Genomic DNA, 14,649 nt, shown 5'->3' on the forward strand with positions numbered 1-14,649 from the left:
AACTTTCCTGAGGTTCCCACAGCAAGGGACGAGAATGAACACTCCTGTGCAGGTCTTTGCACCAAAATTGCCAGCTCCTTGCTCTGTTTGGCTGCCACTGCCCCGCTACATAGCCAAAAAGACACTGTTGGATTTATTAAAATATTAACTCCTTGAATTTGTTCTCTGGGCCACCTTCAGAAACTCAAATATGTCAAAGCCCAGAGTGGAGGCCCTGTCTCCCCACAGCCCCCAGCGGGGGCAGGGCCCCGTTCCCTGGCGGTGCTCCCCAGCAACCCGGAGCATCTGAGTCTCACTGGACACATGGTCCTCTTTGCCTGCAGGTCAGTCATTGCTCAGTAACGCTCCTGAAGGCCTGGGAAGGGGCGGGTGCTAGGGACGGCCCCAGTCTTCAGAGAGCAGTCAGGTGATGTGTTCTGGGAAACCCCATCACGACTCAACCCCCCACCTCCTTCCCCGCCTCACCCTTCTCCTGCAGACCTCATGACTGCGGCCAATTTACTTCCCAGTCCTACCTGGGCAGTGGTTTATTTTAAAATATTCTTCCAGTACTTCTACATCTTTGGTGGTTTAGTCCCTAAGTCATGTCTGACTCTTGGGATTCCATGGACTGTAGCCTGCCAGGCTCCTCGGCCCATGAGATTTTCCAGGCAGGAATACATGAGTGGATTGCTCTTTCCTTCTCCATGGGGATCTTCCCAACCCAAGGATTGACCCTGGGTCTCCTCCACTGCAGGCAGATTCTTTACCAGCTGAGCTACCAGGGAAGTCCCTTTACATCTTTATATAATATCAAATCTTCTCATCTGGGGTATTTCTACAGGAGTTGCATTAAAACCAGGGCTTCCCTGGTGGCTCAGATGGCAAAGAATCTGCCTGCCATGCGGGAGACTTGGGTTCAAACCCTGGGTCGGAAAGATGCCCTGAAGAAAGGAATGGCGACCCACTCCAGTATTCTTGCCTGGAGAATCCCATGAACAGAGGTGCCTGGCAGGCTACTGTCCATGGGGTCACAAAGAGTCGGACACGACTGAGTAACTAACACACACAGGAATAAAACCAAGAAAAATTTTCAAGTGGCAAATAGTTTCCAAGAAGCATGGCCCGACTGCAGAGCAGGCACAGATACACGAAGTGCAGCCCTTTACACTTGAGTTCCAGGTTCACACTTATAGGTGCAGGAGGTTCAGAGTATCGAGCCTGAACAGCTAGGATTAAAGTAAGGGTTCAGCCACTAGGTGGAGAAATTGCCCCGATCTAGCACCGGTGTGGTTCTGATTCACTACTGGGAAACCTTACCAGCAGGGAAGATATTGACAAATGCCTTCTTGTTCAGATGACTGGTGGCTACACTTGACACCTATACACTGTAACCTTTATCCAGTTCACTCTATGTAATTTTCCTTGAATTGCGTAAACATCCCATTTCATCTTCATGGAGTCATTATGCTCTACATTCTGTCACTGTCCACATGAACCACTCAGTGCTGACTCTCCTGAAAGTCACTTAACATCATTTGCATTTTTGCGGCAACGCCGTCTATCTACTGAGTAAATAAATATATGAAAATTTCACTTCCAGTCCTGCCACTGATTGGATAAAATGTTAAAGTTCATCACAGACTGAAAAGCTCCTCCAGGACAGTCGTGAGCACGAGCAAAGTCTCATTCGGAAAGAAGAGGGGTTTAAATAATAACTAGACCAGCCGAATTTTGCACATTGCCTTTATTTTGCAGAAAATACTTTCTGCTGATTGTCTTTGGCTAGTTTGTCAAAAGAAAAACATAAACAGTTGTAGGTTTAACAAGAGATCAGCTACCTATGCTCAGAGTAAACATTCTAGCGGGCAGAGCTGGACACTGTTGTTTCAACTACCATCTGCTGTCCCCCAAGAGTGGTTCAGTTCTGTCACAGCTGGGCTCTGACTAGAACCCCGGCCACAGGGGTCCCAAAAGGGACCTGGAAGCTACTGGAAAGCAACAGGGAGGAGAACTGAAAGCGTGTTTTTCATCTCACCAGAGTATGACCGGAGAAGTTACAAAGCCTGATGCGCCAGAGTCATCTCCGGGCTGTAAGAGAAATGTGGCTTCTGGAGGCTAGCCGGTCATTGTTACTGTGGATCCTGGCGGGGGAGGCCCCCTGCCAGCTTCCACACCTGCATTCGCCTGCAGCACGTGATGGACCCAAGACGCAGCGCCACCACGGAGGACGAAGCACGGCGGTGGCAGTGGGACCCTTGATAAATAACAGAACATGAACCTTCCTCCTCTTTTCTTTAAAGGATGGTTAGCAGGCCTGACCCCTTTCCCTCGCCCCGTGAGACTGCCGCTCAAACCGACACTTGCGGTCCCGGCCTCCTTTCAGGCACAGGCTCACATGGACGGGGGCGACACGGCCGTCCACGAGGCCAGGAGGCGGGCCTGGGCCGAGGCGTCGTACTGGCTGTCGGCAACGTCTGTGGCCGTGGCGGCCCCCTCGTACAGCGGGGACCCCGACGAGGAGGACGCAGAGACCGGGTGGGCGAGGGGGGCAGAGTGGGCGGAGGAGCCTCGAAAGAACTGGGCTCCCAGCCCGCTGGGCACGCCCGCCGCCTGGGCGCCCGGGGCGACGGCGCCGTTGCTCACAGACCACAGGCTGGGGTACTGGCTGAAACGGAAAAGTGGGGAGACAGACGGGTCAGAGACCTGCGGAGGCGCTCCAGGAGGGGAAAAGAGGCCCCCGCAAACCCCACTCCAGACGACCGGGGTATAAACGGCCCATTTCCTCTCTGTGATTAAATCACACTCGGACACAGACAAAGGTCACATCTCATCTGTCCACAAGAAACAGAATCATTAGGAGCCGCCTAGAAAGGCCTGGACGTGCACTGCTAGCTTCTGCTCCAAAGACTCCAGCTTTGTGCTCAAGCTCAGAATCCAAATTCTCAGATGCACCAAGTCCCATGTTTCAGAGGATGTGCGTAAGCATCTGTGTTAACTAGTACTTTCTGGGCTTCCCTGGTGGTCCTGGGACATGGCTTTAATCTCTGGTCCGGGAAGATCCCACCCGCCCCGCAGCCATCAGCCCACCAGCCGCAACTCATGAGCCTGTGCTCGAGAGCCCTTGAGCCGCAGCTGCCGAAGCCCTCACACCCTAGAGCCTGGGCTCGGCCACAAAAGCAGGCACCACAGGGAGAAGCCTGGGTATCACAGTGAAGAGTAGCCCCCACTCGTCACAACTAGAGAAAGTCCGTGTAGCAACAAAGACTTACCACGGCCAAAAAAATTAGTAAATAAACAAATCTTTAAAAAAAAAAAAAAAGCTAGTAATTCCTATGAGGGAGACAGACATGGATGGTGGAGCGCATCCTCCGGGGACGCCCTATGGGCACCACGTGGCAGCGTCACGCCCGGGAGAAGGAAGAGCCCCAGCACTCAGACCTGGAAGCAAGTTCCCATTAACCCACTTTGTCAGAGAGCCTTGTCCTGAGCCCACCTTCGAGGCTGTGTTTCCCAGTCCCTGAAGGAAGGAACTGGAAACGGACATTAGCCCTCCCCTGTCTGAGAACACAGGCCTGACCAACACTACACCAGGCTAAAGTTTTGTTTCTGGAAAACGTCCTTCTCTTCTAGTAGAATCAATCCCCCCATAAATGAATAAGGAAGCCTTAGAGTGAGTCTATGGACAAGGCGCCTTGGCCTCAAAAGCAGTGCAGTTTCTGTATGGGTGCGTGCCCGGTTGCTCAGCTGTGTCCGGCTCTTTGCAACCCCATGTGCTGTACAGAATATCAGAATTTGCCTGAGACTTTAATTCTTTATGTTTAGGAAGCAATTCCTTTAAAGTCGGAATCCTTTAAAGCCCGGCTGTGGCGGGCTACGCGGTTGACCAGGCCCCGTCCTGCACTTCAGATGCACTTGGACTTGCAAACAGGCCTGATGAAGTGAGGCAGGGGACTCTCCCCATTTTACAGATGAAAAGAAACAAGGCTCTGAGATGCACTGAAGTCCTCGGGGGGACCCCAGTGTAACCTGCAGGTCATCCAACTCACAGCAGGTGACCTTGGAGCCTTAAAAGGCTCGCTGGTTATGTATTGTTTACTCTATTTTTAAGAGTAGACATTAGATTCTGACTTTAAAGGAATTGCTTCCTAAACATAAAGAATTAAAGTCTCAGGCAAATTCTGATATTCTGTACAGCACATGGGGTTGCAAAGAGCCGGACACAGCTGAGCAACCGGGCACGCACCCATACAGAAACTGCACTGCTTTTGAGGCCAAGGCGCCTTGTCCATAGACTCACTCTGCTGTGAGCCAACTTGTTCAATCATTTACTACAGTTGACTCATTTCCTCCTTAGAAAATGTGGACTGGGCTCTTGCTTTGTCATTTTATTTTTTATTACAATAATCCTGTGAAGAAATGTCATACGTTGACCAACTGGCTTGATTTTTTGAAGCCAACCTCCCTCTATATAATTTTCAAGTTAATAATAAAATAGTCATCATTCAAGTTACCTAGCAAGCATGTGAAGAAACACTGATTCTATATCCACACAGAAATCCAACAAATGCATTTCCTTAATTTGATAGCGCCTGTCAAGAGGTTCTGGAAACTTGTCTTCAAGACTCATCTACTGACCCCTCAGTTGTGTACACCTACAATCCTGTAAAGATGGGCTGAGGCTGGGGTTATTTAGTGCCCTTTTCTTGAAGAAGCGAGGCTCAGGAGGCTTGTCCATCACATGAGCTTGTAAACAGCAGAGCCAGGTGAGAGCTCTCCCTTCCATGAGAGCTCAGCTCCATCTACCCTGAAGGCACCGCTGAACTCCCAGACGACAGGCTGAAGCAGGAACTCACAGTAGTTGCCTAACCTGGGGTCCCGGTCAAGTTATCAATAAAAACCCACCACCCGTAAGTGAAGAGCAGGATGCAGACTAATGGAAGGGATGGGATGACATCACAGGCACTCACGTTCCCAGGACACTTTGCATCACTCCTCAGACAGACGTTACCTGGAGCCCGCAGGAGAACCAGCGTTTGGACCCATGGGCAGCATGCTGGTGTGGGCAGGCATCCCAAGGCTGGACCAGTTGTCATGGGGCTGGAGCATGGACAGACATGCAGATGAACTGTCGGAATAGGCTACAGATGTAAGAAAGTGTCATTACTGATGGGAGCTTCCAAGAGTGACAAGACACATTGAAATGCTACCAACAGCTAGAGCTGCCCAACACTGAGGTCACCGCCTGCTTAGTGGGTCGTCAAAGGCCAATACTCATTGTCAAATGTACATATTGGAATATATTCCAGCACCCAGGCTTTTTCTTTACTATTAGATCAATAGCTATCCTGTAGAAATGGACTCCTACAGTCTCATGATTAAGAATTAATTATACTTAAAAATCAATGTAATTTTTACTTGTCTTTTCTGCAAAGGATTATCACTTAAGAATTATAAGGGCTTTGAAAACCATTTACTCAAGGCAAAATTTAAAATATGATCTAGCCTCTAGCTGGACTACTATTTCCTTCCCAAATAAGCTTCTTTCATTTCAAATCAGCTTTAATTGCTTAATTGTTTTATGACGTTCATTTGCTTTTGTCCTCCTTTCAGAGCCAGACAAAATGAAGTCTGGGGCATCTGTGGCGTTAGAGGGAATTAGGTCCAGGGGTCTTCATGGTCTGGCCCAGTGTTCATACCACTCAAGGCTGCACCAGGGTCCCCTACGGGCATGTGAAACCACAAAGTGCTGGACCACCAAAGCTTCTGATTCTGTGGGTCTGGGCAGTTTTCAGATGATGCTGGAGCCGCTGACCCTGGCCTCATACTTGGAGAAACACACTTGCGTCTCGTCAAACTAGTAATTCTCATGCCTGGCTGGCCCGGCATCATCACCTTAGAGGGGTCACAAAATATGCAAACCTGGGCCCCGAGACACAGGCCCAGGGTCCCAAAGTTAAAAAGCTCAAGCAGTAGCAGTCACATTCAGCCCTGAAGCCCCTGGCCTGGAGGTTTCTGTGGTCGAGCCAGCAGCGACATGGACACGAAAGAAGGTCCCTCTTGAGCCAGTCAAGAGCCTGCTCCCTGGATGCTCGCCGACTGCCTCTCCCTTCCCGGAAGTCTTCCCAGCATCCCCAACCCCGGCCGCCTTCCGCTCAGGACTTACTTGGAGAGTTGTTCCGATGCGCGTACGGGCTGGGGTAGGGGGCTGGCCGGTGGCTCCTCAGGCCTGTGTACCTTTCGCAGCCATGTGTGGAGGGGAGCGAGAGGGGGCCTCCGAACTGGGGGTGGGGGGTGGCAGGTGGACACAGGGTGCTGGTTCCGGGGATCAGCCAGCCCCCTGCTGTGAGAGAAGCACGCTGCGGATCCCGCTTTGCCTCCCTTCCATCATCGAACGGGCAAGAGGGGGCTTCCCTGCGGTCCAGGGCTCAGGACTCTGAGCTCTCACTGCGGAGGGCGCCGGTTCAGGCCCTGGTTGGGGAACTAAAACCCCACGAGCCACGTGGCCAGAAACAAAGCTAAAGGACCGTGGGGCAGAGGCCAGGGAGTGGTGGGCCCTCTCCTCAGGGTCCGTGGACACCGAGCACCCGGCCGAGGCTTCAGGAGTCATGGGCATCACCCGGCGGCCAGAGAAGGGCCAAGATGTCCAAACCCGCAGGGCATCCAAGAACCTGGGAGACTGACCCCAACCTCCGCCAGCCCTGTGGCTTCCTCAAAAAATCCCCCCTCCCAGAATCCTCCCAGCCTCTTATGGGATGTTCTGTTCCTCCAGGCAGGTCAGTTTTCAAGGTCAAACTACTGAGCTTGAATAAATGTAAAAACAGACAAAATTCAGACTCAGGACACACAGGGAAAGCCCTGCGCCCAGGCCCCCCCCCCCCCCCCCCCCCCGCCGCAGACCACACCGTCACGCGGAGTCTCGTCCTGCCTGGAGGGGCACCCGTGTCCTCATTGCTTTTCTTCTGCGTTCGGCTCACCCTTTTCCATCTTACACGTCAATCAGAGAATCTTTTCAACACTGCCCTGCCCTCCTTTAATTAAAGCTCCCATTTCTTCTCCATTCCCTTTATTTTCCTTTTTTTTTTTTTAATTCAGAAAAGCAACCCCTAGGAGGACAACTACTCAGTCTCCAATTCCCAAACTCCAATTGCAGACAGCATTCCGACAAGAAGAAGGTTCAGACGTGGCCACAAACTTGGGCCCATCACTGGCCAGAGCAGTTGTTCATATTCTGCTCTGTGATGTGGCAGCCGTGAGCCACTTAGGAGAGCTGTTTGTTAAAGTGGTCCGTGAAGGATAAGGCAGGAGGGAGGGAGGGAGGAAGGCAGAAAAGAAAGACAAAGAAAGAAAGAGAAAGAAAGGGAAGACAGTTGTTTCAAGAAGCTGCCGCTGTGGTTCCACCGAATCTAGAAGTGAGCAGCCAGCAATAACTTTTCTCTCCCAACCATTGCCAGTTTCTCGTCTCTGGGTCCCCGCCCTGCCTGGATGGGTAGACGAAGTCTTTTCCCCTCATAGACTCTGCTGTAGATCTGCATCACTCCGCTGACCACGTCACTAACTCCTAACGGAGGTGAGACTGAAAGCAGACTTGCCCATCCTGCGAGCTGCTGTCTCCAGCACGACCTGTCGGGCCATTCCCAGCCCTGAAGTGAGCTGGGGGAGAGCTACACGTGATCAGAAGCACCATCCCAAAGGTGGTCCTTCCATTCTCAGCCATTAACAAAAAGACAGACGGTCTCAGAGTGGATGAGAGCCAAGTTCTCCTCCTGCCCAACACAGCAGAGTCTGAACACCCGTCAGGGTCTCCGCGATCCATCCCAGCCATGGCGGGAGCCACCTCGAGTGTGCTCAGCCCCTCAGTCATGTCCGACTCTGTGATTCCATGGACTGTAGCCCACCAGGCTTCTCAGTCCATGGGATTCCCCAGGCAAGAATACTGGAGTGGGTTGCCATTTCCTCCTCCAAGGGGATCTTCCCGACCCAGGGATCAAACTCATATCTCCTTCGTCTCCTGCATTGCAGGCAAATTCTTTACCATCATGCCACCTAGGAAGCCCCTGGAGCGGCCTCAAAGCAAAAGAATCCAGACTCCTCTGTCAGGAATCCCGTGGGCTGGGGGGGCATCCACAAGCCCCGGATGGAGCGGAGGCTGAGGACCAGTGGTTTGATGACTGGTAGTAACAGCTTCAGCACGCAGGGCCAGCTGCCTTGCACAGCAAAGGGCAGCGTGCTCCCCAAGGGCACCCGGAAATTCTGTCTGCTCCATCCTCAGCCCCCTGCCCCGGACAGGCTGGCCCCTGAGACAAGGTACACCTGGGCAGAGCGCAACAAACCGTACATTGGCTGTGCCCAGACTGCTGGCTGTCTCCTGCTTCTTCCATCATATCTTTGTGATCGCTTCTGTCAAAAAAGTATTGAATTGTCAAGAACATTCAGGAAACAGTATTTGCAGCAATAGCTCATCATTCTGCACACTTCTTCGCCCAAGGGGTACCGTTAGAATTCTCACCTTTCCTTTGCATCGAGGAAAGCTTTTGCAAATGGATTGTATTTAATTTTAAGAGCTGTGATCTGAAAAACAAGAAGTTGCATTTACTAGTATACTGCTCATTAGCCAGAGGACTTAATTAGGCACCAAGAAATCAGGCACCATCAATACCCCCTTTAAATATTCAAATATAATCAGACTTCTTTCCAGGTTTATTTTCCTATTTGAATCTGAAGTAGCTGAGTAATTATAATATTTCATAAAGAACAGCACATTTATGTAAAGTTTTAAATGCTGATTTCCTAAGTGGAATTCACAGTAATAAATTTAACCTACTGCTGACAAAGGCTTCCCTTGTGGCTCAGCTGATAAAGAATCTGCCCGCCATGCGGGAGACCTGGGTTCGATTCCTAGGTAGGGAAGATTCCCCAGGAGAAGGGAAGGGCTACCCACTCCAGTATTCGGGCCTGGACTGTATAGCCCATGGGGTCCCAAGGAGTCAGACACGACTGAGCAACTTTCACTTCGCTTCTTCACTGCTGACAATATTCTGTGTGCATCAGTCAAACAAACACGGCTCAAAACATAACCCGGGTCTCTTTAGGGAGAGTGACTTGTAGTTCTGGCTGGCGGTCAACACTCAGAGCCTGACCAGCTAATCACCTACCGTCAGTCGTTTGGGGTCGGGCTTAGACACGGATTCACAGGCACTAAACTGTATGCTCTATCTAGTTGACTCCTCATACAGCACAGACTTGGAGGGGTGCCCCCGACCCTTTCAGGGAGATTTTCAGAGTCAGGAGACACCTCTCTCTCTGAAGTCTTGTTCTCAAGAAATCTTATGGTCCTGAACCTGAATGCTTGATTCATCTTTTCATTTTGAGCATTTAGTGGATGCGTCTAGATTTAGACACTTTTCGGGAAAACTAAAGGAGAAAGTGCCTGAATGAGTACTTATTTTAAAACTTTTCTCCTTCTGTCCCATTTGGTATTGACCATTATGGGAAATTATTTGAAAAGGCATTAATTATCCATCTAAATTTTAGACTCTAAAAGACACTCATCACACAGTCATCACCACTGACGGCCCATGCCCCGCACCTCCTCGTTCTGGTAAGCGGTCACCGCGATGAACTGGGTCTCCGGGAAGCAGTGGCTGGTGATCATACGCTGTGGACCCCCAACTCTCACGATGTGGATTCGAGGCTCATACTTATGTAAGGAGTTCAACATGATCTGAGAGAGACACAAACACAGGAGCTGCGACCCTCCAAGTCCCACCGTTAAAGACAACAAAACTTCCATTTGTCCTGATGTAAACACAGAAACTCCTGCAGCTCACAGGAAAATGTCTTTACAGGTGACGCTGGGGGCTTCCCTGGAGGCTCAGGGAGTAAAAAAATTCGCCTGCAATGCATGAGATGCAGGAGACACAGGAGACAAGGGATACCTGAGTTGGGAAGACCCCCTGGAGGAGGAAATGGCAACCCACTCCTGTTTCCGTGCCTGGAAAATCCCATGGACAGAGGACCCTGGCGGGCTACAGTCCGTGGGGTCACAAAGAGTTGGACACGACTGAGCGATTGAGCAAGTTGAAGCCAGTAGGTTGCCCGTCAGGTGCTGCTCCCACGACTCGGTCGGAAAAGGCATGAGAGATGCTGCACACCATCAGAGGCAATAACTGTCCTCCAGGACATGCCCTGACCTAGTAGAACAAAGTTTTACAGCTTCCAGGGCAGCTGTAGGCAGCTTGAAATGCCTGAGTGCCACTGCTGCTTTCAGGAACACTCCCCAAGGAAAGACAATCTGTAGAAAATGACAGCTTTGCAAATCTGTTCGGACTCCAACCCGGTAAGTACGCGGGCACATTCAGCTCTGAAGTGAGCGCTTACCCTCGACACGGGTATTTTCTCTACCCCAGGGAAGTTGAAGGCTAGAATGCTAGAAGTTCCCCAAAGCTTGAGAACTGCCTGCCTGTTCAAAGGGGAGGCTCCTCGCCCTCTCCAGGCCCGGGTGTTACTGTCGTCAGCTTACTATAAACAACACTGAGGGCTTAATTGAGGAAGGCAGACTTCACCTCCAGGCCAGCAGTGCCCTTCCAGCTCTCTGCCACAAGAAGGTGCAGAGTCGCAAGCCCCTCCGAGAGTCCACCCCTGCCCCCACCCATCACACCTACCTGGCCCCCTCCATTGAGCTTGTTGGTGAGCTTGACTTTGCTGAAGGAGACGGGCGCCTTCATCCAGTGAGCCCCGAAGTTGGGCGAGTCGGGGTGGATGTAGACACAGCTGGGCGCCTGCGGCTCAGGCTTGCCCCCTGGCACCCACTCCCCATTCACGTACTTCCAGCGGTGGTTGTCGGCCGCCACGAAGTCCAGCAGGAAGGAGTACATGGCATTGGGGTCCAGGCCGGACACGTTCACCTTCAGCACCGGGAACATCCTCCTGAAAAGGAAGGGTCGCAGCTGGAGGGTCCCGGATGGGATCCTGAGGCCTAAGGCAGGGACAGCTGTCATTTGGGGCAGAAATGTCCCCCTGGGAACACGCACGGTCCTCCTGCCCAGGACTGTCCTAGATCCGCAGGCGCCCACCCCACCATCCCTCATCCCTCGGCCTCTGGAGGCAGGTGGGACAGGCCCTGGCCGAGGCTGCAGCACACAGGTCAGGCTCCCTGGGCAAGAGTGGGCTAGGGACAGGTCCCCCGAGTCCCTGGGGAGTCCCCCCTCCCCAGGGTTGTGTTAGCTGCTTAGTCGTGTCCGACTCTTTACGACCCCATGGACTATAGCCCACCAGGCTCCTCCATCCACAGAACTCCAGGCAAGGACATTGGAGTAGGTTGCCATGTACTTCTCCAGGGGATCTTCCTGACCCAGGAATCGGAACCGGGGTCTCCCGCATAGCAGGCAGCTTCCTTACTATCTGAGCCCCCAGGGCAGCCCCCGTCCTCCCCAGGAAAGTGACAATTCTGCGAAGAAGGCCCAGAGGGGGAGGGAGAGGCCGCAGGAGTCTGTTCCCAGCCCGAGCAGAGATGAACGGAAAGATCAGGCGAGGGTGTTGCAGGGCAGGGAGCGGCGCGCCCACCTGCCGTTCTTGGTGACGATCATCTCGTTGGTGAGCTCCTTGAAGCGCAGCCACAGCTCGCTCTCCTCTAGGCCCACGCGCAGCTCGCGCTCCGTGGGGTCGCCCTTCTCGCTGCCCGCCTGCAGCTCGCTCTCCACGGCGCTCAGCAGATGGTCCACGCGGTACTGCAGGCTCTTCCCAGGGCTATCGGTGCCCGGGGAGGCCATCCTCCCGCCGGCCCGCGCCCCGACGCCCCCCTCCCAAGTCCCGACTGGCTACGCGAACGCCACCTTCGCCGCCGCAGACGGCCGCTCTTCCGAGAAGATCCAAGAAGTGCCCAGACCCGCGACGGCACAGACCCAGCGCCGACCTGCGTGGAGGGCGACGAATCTGGAGAGGAGGGGGCGGGGGAGAGGGGTGTTGGGGAGGTTATTCCACTTGAACTCCCGCAAGGAGGGACGAGAGTAGGTCTCCTGGGAAGGAAAATCGCCCCTCGGCATAAATAGAGCCTGCAGCGCGGCGCATGGGGGCGCGGCGGATTGGGCCGCGAGCCCTTTGAAGCGCCAGGGCCGCCGCCCATTGGCCGCGCGCGGCCATATCAGACCCCGCCGGGCGGGCCGCGGAGGCATCAAGGGGCTCCCGCGCCAGCTTTTTGTAAATCCGGAGCCGGACCCTGCGAGCCCCGGCCCAGCCCCTACACCTCCGCCCTCCCCCAAATGTTTGCACCTCCATCAAAGCGGCTGGGCGGGGCCCCGAAAGCCGGGAGGAGGTGGGGGACCGGGTGAGGGCGGAGGGGCCGGCCCGCGAGCTCGCCCCTACCCGCACCTTGCCGAGGGGCTGCTCGGCGGCCCGCGACGCTCCCCCACTCGCGCGCGCGGTCCCCTCCTCTCTCTCCAAGCGCATCCCGGAGCCCGCAGGTATGCCAGTCCCACCGCGGCTCTCGCGTGCGCCCGAGCCCGCGACCACCACGGCCTAAGGGCGCGCCCAGGGCCTGGCCCCAGTCGGGCTGGTCTCCGCGCTTCTCCGAAGGCTCAGCTGCCACCGAGCCCGGTCCCGGCCTGACACGTTCCACGTGCCGCGGCGCTTCAGGTGGCCCCGCCAACACCCTCGACCACGGACCAGCCCACCGGGCGCCCCGTGCTCTCCGCAGCCCTCACGACTCTGGAAAGGGAAATCGCGCGCTCCGAGTCTCTGCCCACAGTCCACCTCGCGCCCGGAGAGGGAAATAGACTGAGATCAATAAAACGTCCCCCCTCCCCGCCTTCTGGATGTTTTCTCGCTCCCCCCTATAAAAGCAGGACTTTGATGGCGAGGTCTGCGCGTGCACTGGATGTAACCCTAGAGTCTACTCGGCTTCTGTGGGTTTTGGTCTTTGCTTTCGCGGAAAGTGGGAGCGGGAGGGGTTTCCCGGCGAGCGGGGTTCGGGGTGCGTCTCCTCGCGCGGCCGCGCCGGAGCGCCTGGCGGGGTGGCGGGGCCCGGGTAGTTTATTACCTTCCGCGAGGACCGGGAGGAGAGCGCAGGAAAGGTGACAATGGGCAGGAAATGGTTCAGTGGGGCCTCTTCAGACAATAACATTCCTCCTAAAGCGGGAGCCCAGCAAAGAAGGAAGCAGACGCTCCTCGTGGGGACGCGGACTGCGCGCTTTAGACTCGCTCGCCCGCGGCTCGAATGAGGCCAGCGTGGCCGCAGCCTCGGTCCCCCGCATCTGCTCCGCGCGCACCCCACCTCCAGGCTTTCTGGAAGGAGCCTCGCGTCGGTGGAGCGCCCCATTTAGAACAACCCCGCGCCTTGCCAAGGGGGCTCTGCGCCCCGCGCTAACTCTTCCCCGCCCGGCGCGGGGCCAGCCTCGCTCCGCGGTGGAGAACCACGCGGCCGACCCCGCGCGCCCGCTGTCCCAGCCCTCTCCAACTCGGGCCGGGAGTCGGGCAGCCCCGCGGGCCCCGACTCCGTCGCGTTTCTCAGTTTCTTTGTTGTCTAGGAACAAGGAAATGCCCAAGGGCTGGCCCGAGGTGGACAGTTTCCTTCTGGAAGGAGACACTGAAATGACTTCATGTGCTCGCGGCACCCGGACCCTGCTGAGTCACCTTCACCGGGCTTCTCGGGCCATGGGCTTTGGGGGACTTTGCGTGTCTTTTTGGAGAAATTAAGAAGGTTATCTCTGCTGCCTGGGACTGCTCGAACTTGAGCACTTAGGATAAGGGATGTGGGTGTGAGGTGGTGGCGGGAAGAAGCAGGAATACCAGACAGTGGCGGGGGGCGGGTCTCCAAAACCTCCACTCGAGAGCGAAGCTTAGGTCGCTCCCTGACCCCCAAGGCGGGGGTTCTCTTGGCGCTGACGCTTGGGGGTCGATTTTCCCAAAGTCTGGAAGCGCTGGTGAGGACCCCCGGGTTTCCTGGTTCGCTCCTGCCAACTGTAGTTTCGATTTCAGTTCGGCTCTACAAACGGGAGGTGGCACGGCCGAATAAGAGGAAAAAGCCCGGAGAAGGGCATGTTAGCTCTCTGACGTGCCCGGGGACGTTTCTTCCCTCCAGCAGGCACGGCCGGTTTTCGGGATCCCGCACCCAAGGCTCCGCGCGCGGCTGGCCGAGAGGCTGGGGCGCAGGGCTGCGCCTAGCTGCGGAGGTCCCCCCCGACGGTCAGCGCCTAGGTTTTTCCCTTTCGTTTCTGGGCGGGGGTCTCTGGATCTTCGTTCCTTGGTTCTCAGGACAGGCGTCTCCGCTCTCTGGGTCCTTTCAACGAAGGCTGCCGTGCGTGACAGTTTACAGCCAGAAACTCCCTCCGCGCCAGCTGTAAAGGGCTCTGGGTTAATAACAAGGTGCCTCCTCGGGGGAAGGGGCGCCAAGGCTCCCCAGGCGCGTCTTTCCCAAGGTCTTTCTCTTCTTTCCAGAAAAATAAGTAAAGGCCTTACGACTGGGCTTCAGAATGCAACTGGACGTCACCCTCACAAACAAATAACTTAAGAAATATTTTACAAGAAATCACACACACACACACCCCTCAGTTCCCAGAGAGGCAGGTTTCCCCCAGACCAAGCCCCTCTCAAGCCACAAAACCATTTGTCTTGTGGCAGCGGGTATCAGTGGTGCCGTAATAGGCTGGAAGATGGTCAGATGGAGCAGAGACT

General features: G+C 54.8%; 1 protein-coding gene across 3 annotated transcripts; it reads right to left on the reverse strand.

The window, feature by feature from the left end:
• Window positions 1-1,708: 1,708 nt before the first annotated feature.
• On the reverse strand, window positions 1,709-14,190 carry TBXT (T-box transcription factor T). 3 transcript variants are annotated; one of them, XM_081529725.1, is made up of 8 exons: window positions 11,545-14,190; window positions 10,644-10,908; window positions 9,569-9,703; window positions 8,489-8,550; window positions 8,318-8,379; window positions 6,146-6,322; window positions 4,991-5,120; window positions 1,709-2,647 (listed from the first exon to the last, which is right to left on the reverse strand). In XM_081529725.1, the coding sequence occupies exons 1-8, from the start codon at window positions 11,748-11,750 to the stop codon at window positions 2,374-2,376; spliced, it is 1,311 nt and encodes a 436-aa protein (XP_081385851.1). In that variant the 5' UTR covers window positions 11,751-14,190; the 3' UTR covers window positions 1,709-2,373. The 3 variants fall into 3 exon arrangements, with proteins under 3 accessions (XP_081385851.1, XP_081385852.1, XP_081385853.1); XM_081529726.1 differs by having other exon boundaries at window positions 6,146-6,319; window positions 11,545-14,185; XM_081529727.1 differs by lacking the exon at window positions 6,146-6,322 and having other exon boundaries at window positions 11,545-14,185.
• Window positions 14,191-14,649: the final 459 nt, after the last annotated feature.

This window comes from Giraffa tippelskirchi, chromosome 9 (assembly GCF_054371585.1).
Source record: "Giraffa tippelskirchi isolate mGirTip1 chromosome 9, T2T-mGirTip1v1.2.pri, whole genome shotgun sequence".
Classification (NCBI taxonomy): domain Eukaryota; kingdom Metazoa; phylum Chordata; class Mammalia; order Artiodactyla; family Giraffidae; genus Giraffa; species Giraffa tippelskirchi.

Coding starts and splice junctions, on each gene's coding strand:
- TBXT (XM_081529725.1), bottom strand. CDS start 11,750: ATGGCCTCCCCGGGCACCGATAGCCCTGGGAAGAGCCTGCAGTACCGC. Junction 9,704..10,643: donor AGCTCAATGGAGGGGGCCAG/GTAGGTGTGATG, acceptor TGTCTCTCTCAG/ATCATGTTGAACTCCTTACA. Junction 2,648..4,990: donor GGTTCTCCTGCGGGCTCCAG/GTAACGTCTGTC, acceptor TTTCCGTTTCAG/CCAGTACCCCAGCCTGTGGT.